Genomic DNA, 15,996 nt, shown 5'->3' with positions numbered 1-15,996 from the left:
ATTCCCTTTTTCTTTTTCTTTTTGCATTTTTCTCAATAGATGATGATGATGATGATCATTCAGCCATCAAGACTTGTTGCGTCTTTTATGATTTTTGGAACTCGATTAGTCTTTAGAGCTATGTTTTCGTCGTCGGAACCAGTCTGAGGACTGAAAGAAATTGCTTAGTTTGTGCCCACCTTGCATGTTTCCAAGAACTTACAGGTGAAATTAGGGATGGAAATGAGAGATAGGCATTATATCATGACATGCAACAAACATATTTTGAATTCGATGTGAAGATGTTCATCAGTATTCTTCATCTGGAGTGATTGCTGGAAAATTGGCAGTTTCGTTCAGCCAAAAAGAAAAACATCTCTGTGACCATGATTGAGGCAATCAAAACCCTCAACTCTTGTTACGGTAGAGGCTGAGCCAGGAGCAGCAGAAACCACTGGATGTGGAAGCCGCATCTGGCCGTGGAAACAGGAATCGTGTGCCAATAGGTTTGGGACCCGCGGCGGCAGAGATCCAGAGAAGAACGGCGGTGGCGGCGACGATGACGGAGATGATGAGGACTTCGATAGATTTCCCATCCTGTTAATTCAGTGGCACCAGTTACCATCTTGATCATGAAAAGGTATTTACGAGCTAAGTAACAAGAACAATTCTGTCCATCCAATACTTAACCTCGGAAAGAGAAGTGCAACTCCATTCCAGGCTGCACCACCGCGGCTTGGTGCACACCACCTCAATTCTCCGGCCATCCACCACCGCGGTTGCCTTGAAGCCACCGTCTCTCTGTTTCTCCATTTCTTCTTCTTCTTTTGAGTTCAAGAATCTAAGATGATGGCCTCTGCTTTGAATGCAGGAAGAGACGAGGAGATTGAAATGGAATTTATAGAGACAGATGCAGAGTATCTGAGAAGATCAAAATCCAACAGAAAGGGAAATTGAATGGTTTTGGCTGGAGGAAAGTAAATCTATCAAAAAATGGCAGGTTTTAACGACCGTATCTATTGACTTAAATACATAGTCAAACATGCCATTTTCTTCGATTTTAAAATATTTTTTAAATTTCAATTTCTAGGTAACTTTTGATTCCTGTAAGTGTACTGTAAACGAATTAAACTTTTGAACATATTAGCTCAGCTTGATAATCATGAACATACATTGTTAAACAATAAATAGAGTATAGGAGAATAGTAGACCATAAACAATAAACAAGTTCAAATCTAAGATCACTTGGTATTGTGATTAGTATCTCTAATCCTTTTATATCTCTAGCTAGTTGGTTGAGTAGATGATTAGAGAGCACATGATTAGATAAGATTAAGCAATGCTAGTAATTGTTTAACCTCCTCCTCCATTAATAGATCATACCTTTCTACTTAAAGCTAAATTGTCAACTACACGCATTGACAAGCAAGTGAAGGAGACAACCCTCACTTCCATGCACATGCATCTTTTGTACTCATTAACCTAATTCTTCAAATCTATCTATGAGCCACACCTTCTCTTCTCCAAGCATCCCGAATATTGATTAGCATTGGCCCTTGTATGCGAAAGCCACCTTCATGCCTCCTCCTCTTTCAAGTTTCCTCAATGTAGACCTACACCGAACCTTCGTCAACATAATTCTTCGATGTTTGTCCACCCCTACTAGTGCTCTCCTTTGTGGGTTAACAAGGAATGAACAAGTGACAAGGTTGTGAGTAAGAAAGAAACCTCAATTTTTAAATAAACATGATATTTAATAAAAACTATAATTTTTCATTAAATAATCATATATATGAAGGTGGTTGATGAATAACTTATGGATTTTTTTTCTTTCTGAATTTTTTAAGTTTCTATGCGTGCAACACAAGTGTAAATTAATTTCTATGCATCGAAGTGCTCATAGACGCGTGAATTTCAATCCATTTCTTAATTAATTTATAAATTAAATTTAAATCATTTTTATATTAATTTTCTCGCATAAACAATTTATTTTTAATATTAAAAATGGTTCGACGAGTCGCACAAAACCACAAATCGGGTCAAAGTGATGCAAAATTAACTAAGCTAAAAAATGTTGGTCACGTGCCGCATAAAAAACCCGATGCGGCCAGAAAATGGAAATTAATTAAGTGCTCAAATTATTCGCGTCCTCGAGACATGAAGCACACGACGCCACTCTTCGCCACCTGCCGCTTTCGACGACTAGAGATCCCCCACGACGCCGAGGACAATGCCGATCTCCTGCTCCATCCCCAGCGCCGGCCGCCCTTGATCCGCCGCCATGCCTCCGCCCCGCCGCCCGAGGCTCAAGGTCGTCCTGCTCGCCCTCCTGGCCGCCTCCTTCCTCGCGCCGCTCCTCCTCTTCCATCGAGTCCCCGCCGCCGATGTCTACTTCTTCATCGGTAGCCCAGTCGTTCAGTTTATGAAATTGGATCGATAGATTCGCTTTTTCTACAATGGATGTAGTTGACATTTTGTGGGATTTCTGTTGCACCTTGTAGGGCGGAGGGAGTTTGACAAGGAGGGCACGCGGATAGTGAAGAATCTGTATTCTGTATGATCCACTTGCATTGTTTCTTTCGATTTCTCTTCGGGATCTGTGTTGTTTTTCAGAGTGTTCTTCTGACGTTTGTAAGAAATTTCAGGGGAAAGCTTCTGATGGCATGAGACTCAATGCGCTAGCGCAGGTTTTCCTCTTTGGATGTTTCGGCATTTGGATCCTTTGTTAATTGATTGATGGCGAAGTCGATGTGGGTCAATTTTAAGTGATTTGCCATCTTTTGGTTTCAGGAAGTTGGAGGAGAGAAGCAGCCTGAAGGAGTTGTATTCAAGGATGAGGTTCCAGAAGTTATGTGGAGTGCTCCCAATAAAAATCAATCCATCCATGGTAAAGAAACCTTGGTTCCCTTCACATTCTTTAAGTGTATCCTGCATATATTGGTAGTTTGGTACGATATGTGTTTGATTTTCTTCCCTTTGCATTTTTTTTTGGGAATAAATGGTCTTGGTTCAGGCGATGCTGGTGATGGACGGATTCGGACTAATCATAGATCACTTTCTGATGGTAGAGAGGTACTTCTTCTTTAGCACCAGGAGAGTTTCTACATTGTCTTCCCTGTTTGAGATATGAGAACCAACCAACAACTTGATTGTTTTTTTTTACCTTCTATTTCACAGAAAAGTTATCATGCGTATAAGCAGATAAAAACCTCCTTAGTCATGTAACTCTAAGGTTCATAACTTTTGTCTTCTAATGCCCATGCCAAATGACACTCAAAATTTCGTAGGCAATTTGATAAGAAGAGATCTGCACCAAGAGATATAAAGGAACTTTGAGAAAAACAATGATTTAATTATGATTAAACTTCCTTACATTTCCATTATTTGCCTTAAATAATCCTGCTTACAGTTCTTTACAATTGAACAAGATATCACTCCCTACTAAACAACCGACAACATCATAATGCCACTTAGTTAACTGTAATCACAGGACACATGGACGTCATACTACATCCACATACACATCAAACCCATTAGATAAGATGCATAATAAATTTCAACCAGGTCATGAGAAACATTGGATGAGTATTGCTACATGAGCTACATGAAATGCTAAATCTGAGATTGTTTGTTTGCTTATGAAGAAATGATTTTATAGACATAAACATGATGGCTGCTGCAATATTAAAATAGGATAAGTACCAAGGAGATACCAGTGGGCTATCCATGACTCGTTTCCGCTCTCATCCATCAACAACAAATAAGTTGAAGGAAATGAAGGATCAGATAATTATGGCCAAAACATATTTGCATTTTTCTTCACCAAATAGTAAATCTCGCTTGTTACGGCAGCTAAAGCTTAGGATAAAAGACATACAAGGAATTCTAGATCAAGTTTACTACGATTCAGACCTATCCAGGAGGTATGCTATTCTCCTTGAAGAGAAAATTTTCACTCAACATTCTTACAAACGGAAATATTTCTCTTTCCAAACAACTTTTTAGGGAAGAGATGTTTTGGTGCAGTGTAAACATCATTTTTGACTGATAACACTTTTTTCCAGTCATTTGCAGAAAATGAAAGCCATGAATATCATGTTGTCCAAAGCTGGTAAGACTTATCATGATTGCTTTGCGCTAGCATCAAAGTTTCGTGCCCAGTTATACAATGCTGAAGAACAGGTTAGGGCTCAGCAGAATCAAGCTTCATATCTTGTTCAAGTTGCTGCCAGAACATTCCCAAAGGGTCTTCACTGCCTATCCATGCGTCTCACTACTGATTTTTTTGCACTAAAGCCCAAAGATCGAGAGTTGCCTAACATTGATAAAGTGCACAACTCTGATCTCTATCATTTTGCTATTTTCTCTGACAATGTAGTGGCTTGTGCTGTAGCTGTGAACTCCACAATAACCACAGCCATAGTAAGTATTCTATTCTCTGTTTGTATATCTTTCGCCATTATGTTAACATGCATAAGTTTAAACAAAAACTTCTGCATTTGTTGATTTAGGAATCTTCGTTCAAGAAAATGATATGTTCCATTAATAAGTGCTTGCACTTTTATGAAACGTTAGGTTATTTGCAATGTGAATCATCATGGTGGTTAGTGATTCTAGAAAAGTTGTACATACAGACAATGTCTTTTTGGATTTCACTGATCAATTTCATTGTATCGTATGTGTAAATTAAATGTTTACAATTTATTAAAGTAAAGAAAGATTTTCGAGGCAATGTGAATGAGCTGATTTCCATCTAGGTTTAGAATTTTTCAAACTTGATTCAATTCTTATGTTCAAGGTCATGTTTACCTCATTCAAATTTCACCAAGCCTACTCTCAACTCAGCCTATGCTTGTTAGTAACTAATAAACAAGTTCAACCTCAGGCTCAAAGCTTATCAAAGCTCTAACTCAGTTTAAGTTACCATTGAAGCTCAATCTAAAAATATATTTTAATCACTTGCTTAGTCTTTCAAAACAATACTACAAGGCAATAATACACTTCTATCAATAATTGATCAAGTTCATGAGTTTTTTGTGGGTTAAAACTGGTCTGCATGACCTAACATTCTCAAATTGCTCAGGTAAAGGAAAAGCAGGGAAGTTATTAACTTGAGGTTGACACAAATCCATTTCCAGGATGTCATTTCACGTAGTTTCTAACAATATTTTTCACACAAAGTAGGCAATTAATCAATTATGTATTGAGTTGCTGTATGCCAACGAGATTATGCTACTACTGATGCCTTATGACACTTGCTGGAAACATTTATTGTTAACTTCTTTTGCAGGAACCAGAGAAACTTGTTTTTCATGTGGTAACCGATTCAATTAATTTTCCAGCAATGATCATGTGGTTTCTATCAAATCCAAGTGGCGGAGCCGCTGTTGACATACAAAGCTTGGACGATTTTCAATTCCTACCTGCTGGTTTCAGTGTCATGTTTATGCAGCCATCTTATGCTGATCCAAGATACACTTCGCTGCTGAACCACCTTCGTTTTTTCTTGCCAGATATCTTCCCCTCCTTGAATAAGATTTTGCTTTTGGACCATGATGTAGTTGTCCAAAGAGATCTTAGAGAGTTGTGGGCTGTTGATATGAAAGGGAAAGTAAATGGTGCAGTGAACACTTGCAAGGAAGGCATGCCATCACATAAAATGGAAATGCTTGTCAACTTTTCAGATCCTATTATAGTCAAAACTTTTGATGCCGAGGCATGTGTTTGGGGATTTGGGATGAACATGTTTGATCTGCAGGAGTGGCGAAGGCAAGGTTTAACAGGAATGTACCAAAAGTGGGTGCAGCTTGTAAGTCACACAGATCGTCAGCTCCCTAATTCTTTATTCTTCTTAACTTCATTTGTGCTTTTCTTACCGCCATCATGGCAATTTCTTCAAGAACATCTATTGAGAAATTTGTTCATTCGTTTCATTCACACTTCAGGGCAAAAGTAGGAAGCTATGGAGTGCAGGAACTCTTCCTCTGGGTCAGCTACTCTTCTACAACCACACTGTGGCACTGGATCGGCAGTGGCATGTTCCTGGACTCGGTCGTGAATCTGGCGTAGAAATGGCAGAGATCGAGAGGGCAGCCGTGGTCCACTATGACGGGAATATGAAGCCATGGCTGGACATTGCAATTCCAAAATACAAACGATATTGGACCAGGTTCCTTGATTACAGTAACCCTTACTTCCAGCAATGCAACATACATGAATAATATACAGGTTCCAACAATGCGACAATGCAATTCCAAAATTTACTGGTTTCTCAAGTTAGAAATTGGGGATTAATCCCCCCCTTACATTTTTTTCTTCCTTTTTAGTCTTCAGTCATGTATATCTGCCTTCTAACAGTTCCAAATTTTTACAGAGCCTTGATTGTATCGATATACTATGAGGAATAAAAACAATTCTGGAAAGATTCTAGCCTGGAACTGGATAGTTTTGTCATGGTGTATTGCAGTGTTTCCTACGCTAAGCCTGTCATAATTCTCTAATGTCGTATGAAATATCGCAGGTTCTTCAGCAATCACTAGCCACTTGCAGTCCAGAAAGACCATTCTCAAGTAATCTGGATTGCTAATTAACTAATTGTTTAGTTTGATTTGTACTTAAGTCTTTTTGAGTTGTTCTATTATTTTTAAATTTCATATAGTTGGCACATACATTATTGCTCAGAAATTTAATTTAAAAATCTTTCATGGAAGCTCAATAACCATTTTGGCTTTATTTTTAGGATTTCCCAGCATGCCGATCATAAAACACATAAATCTTTCATGACCCATGCTGTTGGTTGCTCCATGTCCTGTTTATTTGGAGGGGAAAAAAAGGAAGGGGAAAAAATGCATGTAATAGAACAGAAAAACCAAGAAACATGACACACACAAAGCCCATACCCTGACATGGTTTACAAACAACCACAGGTTTATGGCAAAGTAACTTTCAGGTTGGGAGAAATCTGAATACATTTATTATGTTGAGCAAACAGATTGATTCCATCATACTGGTGGCTATTGAAGATTTCTATACAATAAACTCTGTAAAAATTAATAGTCGGTAGGTTTTAAAGATACATCTAATCAAAATGATATCTGAAGCGTCGACAATTCCCACCATATTTAGATTGTAGGCTTCAAAATCAGAACACAAGGGATCGGTCACGTAGTCGGTGTCTTAACGAAATGTTGTCGAGTTAAGTAGCCTTTAAAAAAACCCAGGTAAACCTGCAAGAAAGAAGCTATCACAAATGATAAAAGTAAAACAAGATGGAATAAAAGCAATAGTTGTCTGAAAGAAATTGTTCGCGGTGTGTAATAAAAAGACAGTCCTATCTGGAAAAGGATGACTGCGGATGCTGAGGCTTATGGGAATCGATACAACTGACTATAGTCTATAGTTGATCGATACAACTGACTACATGCTCAGAACTGTCTAATTATGAACATTCAACTCCAGACACATGGATTCAAATAATAATCAGATCTAAAACTCAATTAGTCGAGTGTGGATCAAATGATGATGGTTTCTGGCAGACATTTCAGATTGAATCAAGTTTCACAGATTAGATTGAAATACTCTAAACTCAAAGAACTCAATGGGTGATACCGATATTTACAACCATAGTACTGACAAAAAGGGAACAATTTTTGAGCATAGGTGACCAAATGCCCCCATTGACCAAAACCTTCATCCCACACATCACTGAAATTTCGATTGAAATGTCAGTGATATTGACAACCATGGTACTGGTAAAAAGAGGGGCATCTTTTGAGCAGAGGTGGCCAAATGCTACCACCAAAAGCATCCTTTCCACACATTTGAAAACTTTAGCTTAAAATTCATTTCAGATGTCAGTCTCTGGCTAATAAACAAACAGATATAATCTTAAAGAATACCAAAATAATGAACAAAAACAAAGAAATTGGCACTATCACATTAGACAGGAGTAAGAAAGTACATATTTTTATTGAAATCTTGGATGGCCATGTTGAGTTTTATGCTGGGGAAAAACAACTTGAGAAAGCCAAAGGAAAAGGCTGTGCGCTAGACATATAGATACCGGGTACTTAAAAAAGTGTATGGGAAGTGTCATGCATTTAGATAATGAACGTGAGGATTTTTTACATCACAAAATGAGGTGATGGAACAAAAGAAAAGATGAATTGCTAAAAAATGATGTGAATTGTAGTTCATGGCTGTGTGGGTAAAACAAACGTTATTCAAACCCAATAATTCGGTTTAAACTAGATAAGAAAACACAGGATTAGAAATACAAATAATTCAACTAGGACATAAAAGACAACAAAAGTTGGTCAAAGTGATCAAGTGAGCCCTTTTCCAAATAATATAGAAATGGGCATTAGCAAACTTATCTCTTGGATTGAAATAATATATAAGGTTTAATGTCAGTCAAAATTATCATTACAAGTAAACATTTATTTTACTGAGATGTAAGACCCATGCTTATGTGTGTTAAATGACATTATTGTTGAATTGGCCATCAATTAACATTTTCAAAATACACTAATGAATTCTAGCAGATTCAAGTTTACACAATGAGGAAAAAACAGATTGCAACTCTCTTGATAGTATAATTATTTTATGGTGGAAACGGTGTACATAAATCCCATTTTTTAGGAGAGGATGCCATCAAGATTAGTGAACTATAGAACCTTAAAAACAATAAGTCATATATGCACGTACCTTCTAATTGTACAAGTAATCTTTATGTCCAGTAATATAATGTCTTTGAAAATAATGAAAAGGATGTTCGTGAAGAAGATAGGAAATTGGCTCAATAAGAGCTCATTTATGCTCATTCAATATTTAAAAAATAAATAAAACAATCAAATTTGAACACTAGTGACTCGTTAATGGTCATGAACAAAATTCGTGAACAATTTATGAATGAACTTGTTTATTAACTTGTATAAAGTTGATTATGATCTTAATCTTTATATTTTATATTCAAATATATAAACATATGATGAATATCTTGTAAATTTATATTTTTATATTCTTTAATGTATCAAAAATGAGAAAATAATTTGTTTCATTTGTTATATCAATGTTTAAACTAAATTATAAATATAGTAATTTCTTATTGAGTTTGATTAAAACGGTCAAGTTTGGCTCGAGCTTGACAGGATTTTTAATATGCAAGCTTGATAAGATAAATAAGCAGCATAGTCAAGCTCAACTCGGCTAATTTACATCCTTTAATATGTTGATAACAACATAACCAATTATCTAATTTTATCATCTATTTGGACTATAGATCTAATTGATTGCAAATGAAGATACTTTTTAGTGCCTCCTGATACCAACCCAAATGCCCATATTAATTGTCCTCATCTTAGTGACAACCAACACGAGTTGATTTAAATTGGTAAAAGGTGAATCTACTAAATAGGAAATTGGCATGACATATTAAAATATCATGGTGATGCCAAAATCTAATAAAAAATACCAATTTTTTTCTTAAAAAAACATCTCAAATAATTAAACATGACTATTGTCACATTCCATGTAAGCTTAACTTGCAACAAGATTCTCCCTAGAAAAGTAATGTAGTGAAGAAATAAGTTATATGAAAGGTGAAAAGTGTGTGAAATTTCATAGGTTATATAAGCATGAAAGAGAAGTATGGTTAATTTACTTCTACAAAAGGGAGATCCTTCCACAACAGAGAGAGAAGGTAAGGACTACCCTCTTATTTATTCTTCTAAATATGAGAGGGAGATTGAAGCAGGACAAAATTGGTGGATTATAGAACACACCAAGACATTTCCATCTAAACCCCCAAGATCAATAACCTCATTAATCTAATACTTCTAATAATTTTCATACCATGACATATATTTGGTGATATTTCTCAGTATTAGCCTTACCATTCAACTTTGTTGTATGTATTGTTTCCTAACTCCCCAACTAAGATCTGCATCTGTAGATACCTAAAGCTAGACCTATTAACAAATATAAAAGATATATTAAGAAAGAAAGTAGAGCTAACAAATGAAATATCTTAAACTTTCAAAGGTAGCTGAAATTACTGTTGCAAAAACTGCAAAGATGATTGCGGGACTACCTTGAATTAATGGCATCAGGCTGTTGTCTGAAACTTCTGAAGCATGTCACAGTGTGGCGACTGGTAAGACAGACCCCATTGTCGTCTCTGTAATTCAACGCGGCAGTTCTGTGTAAGAATCGAAACATAGTCACTCTCTACCTGTTCTTCCAAAGCAGTACGTTTTTGACTCTGATAAGGATATTCTTCTTCAAAATTCACAGATTTGACAAAGTACTTCACGCCCCTAGATGTCTCGAGCTTATGCTGATAAGGGTAATTTCGGTTGAGTGTATAGACGGGCTCATTTGATGGAAGGAAGTTCAGCAGGAGCAGAACAAGGATAGGCAAAATTTGTATCAGCATCCGAAGGTTAGGATTGAAAGAACCATGCATCTCATGAGCACTCGGCCTACCCATACCACCAGTTCTAAATTGAAAAGTGCCAAAAGAAGTAGCGACTGGAGGCCCTCCCCCGTAGAAGAAATTCCTAAAGATCTCATCAGCATCGAAGTCCTCATCATAGAACCCATTAAACCCATGACTCCTACGGTGTGCAGCAGGCCGTGTTAATGCAGGTTCATCAGAACCAGAAATATCATACCTTTTCCTACTCTCTTCATTGCTAAGACACTGGAAGGCCTTAGAGACTGCCTTGAAGGCTTCTTCGGCACCAGGCGCCTGATTCTTGTCAGGATGGACCTTCAAAGATAGTTTCCTATAGGATTTCTTAATGTCTTCCACGGTGCAATCCCTTTCAAGCCCCAGTATCTGATAGTAATCCTTTTGCTTTTTGATCTGCCGGATAACCGTAACTTGCTCCTCCGTGTACTCTCGGGCCGAACCAGACCCATCAGAGCAATTCTTAGCCTTAGAAGAAGCCGCCGAGGCACCAGCACGAGAAGAAGCACCACCGGAGGGTGGCCGATCACGCTGGGGGGCGGCGTTCGACGACGCATCAGAATCATCGGGACCTTCAGACTCGCCATCAACTGGCGCTTCGGCGTCGGACAGAAGGCCCTCGATAGGCAGCGTGGGGTCAAGGCGGCGAGCCTTGGAGAGGAATTTGAGGGCACGGGCGCGGTCCCCCGCCTCCAAGGCATCCCTCCCGATCCGGAGGCACTTGAGAGCCTCATCCTTGTTCCCATCCATGGCCGGATTCGATCAGATACCGGGCCTCCGAACCGATCGGTGGAACCCTAGAATAAAAAATAGATCGAGAATAGAGATGCGATAGCGTGTGCTATAGATCTACCTTTACGCGCAAAGCTGGGATCGGGAAGGCCTTCCGCTCCCGGAGCGGGAGGGCTGGAGCGGCAGAAATCCGCCTGAATCAGGGGGAAAGGGCGAAAGAAAGGGCGAAAGAGGAGGAAGGAAGGAGACGGAGACGGAGACGACGGCGGGTGGGGAGAGATTTCACGCACGATGATGAAGCCCCGCACGGATTCAACGCCTAGAGAATTCCGATTAATACTATGAGAAATTTTCTTTTTACCACTATAACTTTGATCTTTTTCGAAACGCCTCTCGTTACTTTTAAAATTGCCACTTTACCCTCAAATTTGATATTTGAAAAAATAAAAAAATATATATAATAATTTTATCTAAATCCCATATAATGTTGGCTTCAACACACAACAAAGCATATTAAATTAATTAATTCAAACATAATTGCAAATTACTATTAAAGATTAATTTTCAAGCACTAATTAACCATAGAAGAACAATTAATAATCAGACGCCTCTTGCGAGCATCTGGTTGTAGTTCTCGATCGACTGGATGCCGCTGCAGCTGGAGCTGCTCCCTGAAACGCTTGATGAACGCCTCCGCCACCTCGTTGATGTCCTCCTCCTCCTCCTCCTTCTCCTCCGCCTTCACTGCCGCAGCCGGCGCCCGTCGTCGCCGCAGCCGTGGTCGACCAGTACTGTCTCCTCCTCCACGTACCACAATAGCATCGCCAGCTTCTGCAGTGCCGCCGCCGTCGGTGAGTACTACGACCGGCGAAGGCGAAGTTTTCTTCTCGGTAGCCATCTGATTTTTGATCGATATATCAAACAATTGAAAGGCCTGAAGCATCGACGATGGATTCCGATGTGCTGTAGTTTTATATATAGCGAGGTCGATCGCCGAAAGCGATGAGTTGGAGATGCGTGTAAAGGTCGCGTGGATGGCTGCTTTAGTTTCGGCACGAGCAAGGGAGTTCACCCGGTCGGTGATTGGAGGCGAGGCGTGGGTCTGCTCCATCGTCGTCGCTGTCATCCAGAAAGGAGGATTCCAGTCGGAAGGGCGGCGTTTACCAGGAAGGAAGCTTGTGGCCGGAGGAAGGGATCGGAACTGGTGGCCGTGAACCGCAAGCCACGACGCCGAAGACATGCACAGAAATAAAGATGCATTTGTTTGAAGTTGTCATACGGTTATTGATTATTATCAATTAATCATATAATTAAAATTATAAAATATAAAATATTATTTAATATTATTTAATTCAGCTTACTTATCTAAATAAAATATAATTAATTTTACATTTACTATATTATCCTCGAATCAATTAAATTAAATTAAATTAATAATATTAATATTATTAATATTAATTATAATAATAAAGTGATAATATATCAAAAAAATATAATTTTTTAAAATTTAAAATAAATTTATATATTTTAATTAAAATAATTATTTTAATAAAATAATTCATAAATTAATAATATAATTTGTTAATTTTATTTTAATAAAATAATTTATTAAATTAAAAAACATAATTTATTAATTTTATTTTTTTAATTTAACATAAATTTATATATATTTTAATAAAATAATTTATTAAACTAATTATTTTAATAAAATAATTTATTAAATTAATAAATATAATTTAATTAATTATTTTAATAAAATAATTCATTAAATTAATTTATTAATTTTATTTTACTAAAATAATTTATTAGATTAATAAATATAATTTATTAATTATATTTTTTAAAATTTAACATAAATTTATATTTTTTTAATAAAATAATTATTTTAATAAAATAATTTATTAAATTAATAAATATAATTCATTAATTTTATTTTTTAAAATTTAAAATAAACTATCTTTTTTAAATTTATAAATTTTTATATTAAAATTTATTAAATTAATTAACTTGATTTCAATTATATTTCATAATATTTTAAAATCAAAGGATAATAATAAAAAAAATATATTAACATTTAAAATTTTAAAAAATATTATACTGCCAAATAATCACATTCCCGAAAAAAAGATGCTCAAGCCAGGCTTGTTCCCTGCCCACCCCGGTGGCATGACCCGTGATGGACCAATGAAATTCAATCCTTCACCGTCAAACAAAAAAAAGGTCAACACCGACACATAAAAAAACGGTAAATACCGTCCTAACTGGGCCCGCACCGTGCCTCGGGCGGCCCGCCGGCTGTCTTGACATGGCTACCTCAAACGTGAGCGCTTGACTTGCTGGTTGACTTCTAATGTAAAACGAATGTCATGCGGTCAAAAGGTTTGACGGGAGAAACAACTCGATTGGTCTGCTGACATAACTAAATTGCAACGCAGTTCAGTTCGCTACCGTCGCAAACTTTTCTTTCCCTGCCCCTTTGATCAAAGCTAACTTAGCTTCGTGCATCACATTCCGATCACTCATCAGAATTCAGTCATACAGGAGTCGGAGTTGATGATGCAGATAAGGATCAGCAACTGCAGACCTTCCATTTTCCTTCTCCATCTCATCCTCGCCGGTCTCGTCTCCATTTTCCTTCACCGTCTCCTCCTCGCCGGTCTCAACCGCGAATGGCAAAGCTTCGACTATCCGACCGACACGCTCCTCCCGAAGTCTGGCAGGTACTCTACTGGCCGGTCTCAACCGCGAATGGCAAAGCTTCGACTATCCGACCGACACGACAACCCGTCGTGGCGTCGCCATAAAAAAAAAGGGCTAGGTTGGCGGTTCCAATCTTTTGCAGCCTTAAAAAAAAAAGGACAACACCAAATCAATCACCTGGACGGAGTCACTTGGCTGTGATGATTGCGGTTCCTGCTCTACTGGCCATTTTTCTCCTAGTTTACATTGCATGCGTTTGCAAACGTTGGAAGAGAAGTATCATTGGCACTCGATCTCATATATCTTCTCATTCTCATTGCTTCATGAATGCCATGAATGTCTTGTCATTTCCTTGCAGAGAACTGCGTTGTTGTTAAAGAAATACAAGGAAAGGATTTGGACTTGCCTTTATTTGACTTGGACACAGTTTTAACTGCGACCAGCAATCTTGCAGCAGAGAACAAGCTCGGTCAAGGTGGATTTGGTCCAGTGTACAAGGTATACCAAGTCTATGTAAGAATGCCATCATAGAACACCAACAAAACAATGTAAAATTAATATATATATATATTTCAGGGGAAGTTGGTTGATGGACAAGAGATAGCTGTAAAAAGACTATCCGATACATCCACACAAGGCATCAATGAGTTCAAAAATGAAGCACTGATCATTCCTAAGCTGCACCATCAAAACCTCATTCGACTACTTGGTTGTTGCATTCAAGGGGAGGAGAGGATGTTGATCTACGAGTATATGTCCAACGGAAGTTTGGATTCCTTCTTATTCGGTTAGTTGATCTTTTCTAAAAATTTCTTAAATATGAACATGTTCTAAATTCAAGATATGTAATAATACAATGTGTTAATTTGTAATTAGATGAAGCAAAGCGTGTGCTGTTGGATTGGAAAACACGATACGACATTATAGTTGGAATTGCTCGAGGCCTTCTTTATCTCCATCATGACTCGAGATTAAATATCATTCATAGGGATATGAAGACTAGTAATATCCTTCTTGATAAAGACAACACTCCTAAAATATCAGATTTTGGCTTGGCAAGGATATTTAAAGGTGATGAAATGGAAATAAATACACACAGAATTGCTGGAACATAGTAAGTATTATTTTATTTTGCAAGTAGATTAAACTCATTATAAAAATATCTAATGTTATCGTCAATAATGCAGCGGTTATATGTCTCCGGAATATGCTATGAATGGATTGTTTTCAATAAAATCAGATGTGTTTGGTTTCGGTGTATTAATACTTGAAATCATCAGTGGCAAAAAGAACAGAGAAATTTATCGATCATGCTATCCATATTTTCTTGGGCATGTAAGTTTGAAAATCTTAATACCATTTACATTTGAGATTTGCACATATTTATACCTATACTAATTGCAATTATTGTAGATATGGAGCTTATGGAAAGAAGGCAAAAGCTTGCAAATTGTTGACGAATCAATTAGTCATTCTTTTACTTTTTCAATAACTAAGGTCTTGCGGTGCATAAAGATAGGTCTTTTATGTGTTCAAGCGCAACCAGAAGATAGACCAACAATGTCTTTGGTAGTTGTAATGTTGACTAGCAACAGTGGTATGCCTGAACCTTGACAACCTGGATTTGTTGCTGCTACAGACTCATTTGATCCTTCAATCGGAAAGCAACATGTGATTTCCATCAACGATGTATCCAACACAACATTAGAAGGTCGGTGAGGCATGTAAAATGGAATGTTTATGTGGTTAATTTCAAATAGATGTTTGTGTTAGAGTTGTTAATTTGTCTAGTGTGATATATGTTCATATTTAAACATTCAAGAGAGTTGGTTGCCCATGATAATTTTATATATTTAAATTTAAAGTTTAAATAAAAATACCATATATTAATTTTGGGCAAAACTACTGTTATATGTAGGAGTTATATATTTAGATTCAAAATCTGTGCAAAAATTAATTATATAATAATTTTAAATACTCAGCTATCTTCCTTCTCTCATGCTCTTTTTGGCGAGTTTGATATCATACGCAGATTCTCTTCTTTAATATTATAATTAGCTCTTGGTTAAAGTGATGTCGGATAGAATAATATAATAATTATTTTGAAGATGAAA

General features: G+C 37.1%; 3 protein-coding genes across 4 annotated transcripts; 2 read left to right on the top strand and 1 right to left on the bottom strand.

Moving 5' to 3' along the window:
* Positions 1 to 2,245: 2,245 nt before the first annotated feature.
* Positions 2,246 to 6,423, top strand: LOC141819293 (putative galacturonosyltransferase 6). Its single transcript, XM_074706634.1, has 9 exons — positions 2,246 to 2,381; positions 2,481 to 2,533; positions 2,625 to 2,666; positions 2,770 to 2,866; positions 2,993 to 3,051; positions 3,673 to 3,902; positions 4,044 to 4,401; positions 5,270 to 5,788; positions 5,925 to 6,423. Exons 1-9 carry the CDS (start codon positions 2,261 to 2,263, stop codon positions 6,198 to 6,200), a joined length of 1,755 nt encoding a protein of 584 aa, XP_074562735.1. The 5' UTR covers positions 2,246 to 2,260; the 3' UTR covers positions 6,201 to 6,423.
* A 439-nt stretch (positions 6,424 to 6,862) lies between these two features.
* On the bottom strand, positions 6,863 to 11,475 carry LOC141819292 (chaperone protein dnaJ 49-like). 2 transcript variants are annotated; one of them, XR_012601044.1, is made up of 3 exons: positions 10,070 to 11,475; positions 9,873 to 9,947; positions 6,863 to 7,205 (listed from the first exon to the last, which is right to left on the bottom strand). XR_012601044.1 is itself a non-coding variant. In XM_074706633.1 (2 exons), exon 1 carries the CDS (start codon positions 11,198 to 11,200, stop codon positions 10,085 to 10,087), a length of 1,116 nt encoding a protein of 371 aa, XP_074562734.1. In that variant the 5' UTR covers positions 11,201 to 11,475; the 3' UTR covers positions 6,863 to 7,205; positions 10,070 to 10,084. The 2 variants fall into 2 exon arrangements, 1 of the variants encoding a protein (XP_074562734.1); XM_074706633.1 differs by lacking the exon at positions 9,873 to 9,947.
* Positions 11,476 to 14,617: 3,142 nt separating this feature from the next.
* LOC141819287 (receptor-like serine/threonine-protein kinase SD1-8) lies at positions 14,618 to 15,496 on the top strand. The gene is made up of 4 exons (XM_074706626.1): positions 14,618 to 14,669; positions 14,759 to 14,996; positions 15,070 to 15,217; positions 15,296 to 15,496. The coding sequence occupies exons 1-4, from the start codon at positions 14,618 to 14,620 to the stop codon at positions 15,494 to 15,496; spliced, it is 639 nt and encodes a 212-aa protein (XP_074562727.1).
* The last annotated feature ends 500 nt before the right edge of the window (positions 15,497 to 15,996 follow it).

The sequence above is a fragment of the Curcuma longa genome, unplaced genomic scaffold (genome assembly GCF_044706935.1).
Source record: "Curcuma longa cultivar G26 ecotype Majalengka, Jawa Barat unplaced genomic scaffold, ITB_CL_G26_1.1 contig_28514, whole genome shotgun sequence".
Taxonomy (NCBI): domain Eukaryota; kingdom Viridiplantae; phylum Streptophyta; class Magnoliopsida; order Zingiberales; family Zingiberaceae; genus Curcuma; species Curcuma longa.
The sequence above is the reverse complement of the archived record's forward strand: the minus strand, read 5'-3'. Positions and strand labels throughout refer to the sequence as shown.

Excerpts from the sequence above, each read along its gene's own strand:
- LOC141819293 (XM_074706634.1), top strand. The coding sequence starts at position 2,261 with ATGCCTCCGCCCCGCCGCCCGAGGCTCAAGGTCGTCCTGCTCGCCCTC. Across the intron at positions 2,382-2,480 it reads CGATGTCTACTTCTTCATCG|GGCGGAGGGAGTTTGACAAG; the intron begins GTAGCCCAGTCG and ends TGCACCTTGTAG. Across the intron at positions 3,052-3,672 it reads CACTTTCTGATGGTAGAGAG|GATAAGTACCAAGGAGATAC; the intron begins GTACTTCTTCTT and ends ATATTAAAATAG.
- LOC141819292 (XM_074706633.1), bottom strand. The coding sequence starts at position 11,200 with ATGGATGGGAACAAGGATGAGGCTCTCAAGTGCCTCCGGATCGGGAGG.
- LOC141819287 (XM_074706626.1), top strand. The coding sequence starts at position 14,618 with ATGTTGATCTACGAGTATATGTCCAACGGAAGTTTGGATTCCTTCTTA. Across the intron at positions 14,997-15,069 it reads CACAGAATTGCTGGAACATA|CGGTTATATGTCTCCGGAAT; the intron begins GTAAGTATTATT and ends TCAATAATGCAG. Across the intron at positions 15,218-15,295 it reads ATCCATATTTTCTTGGGCAT|ATATGGAGCTTATGGAAAGA; the intron begins GTAAGTTTGAAA and ends CAATTATTGTAG.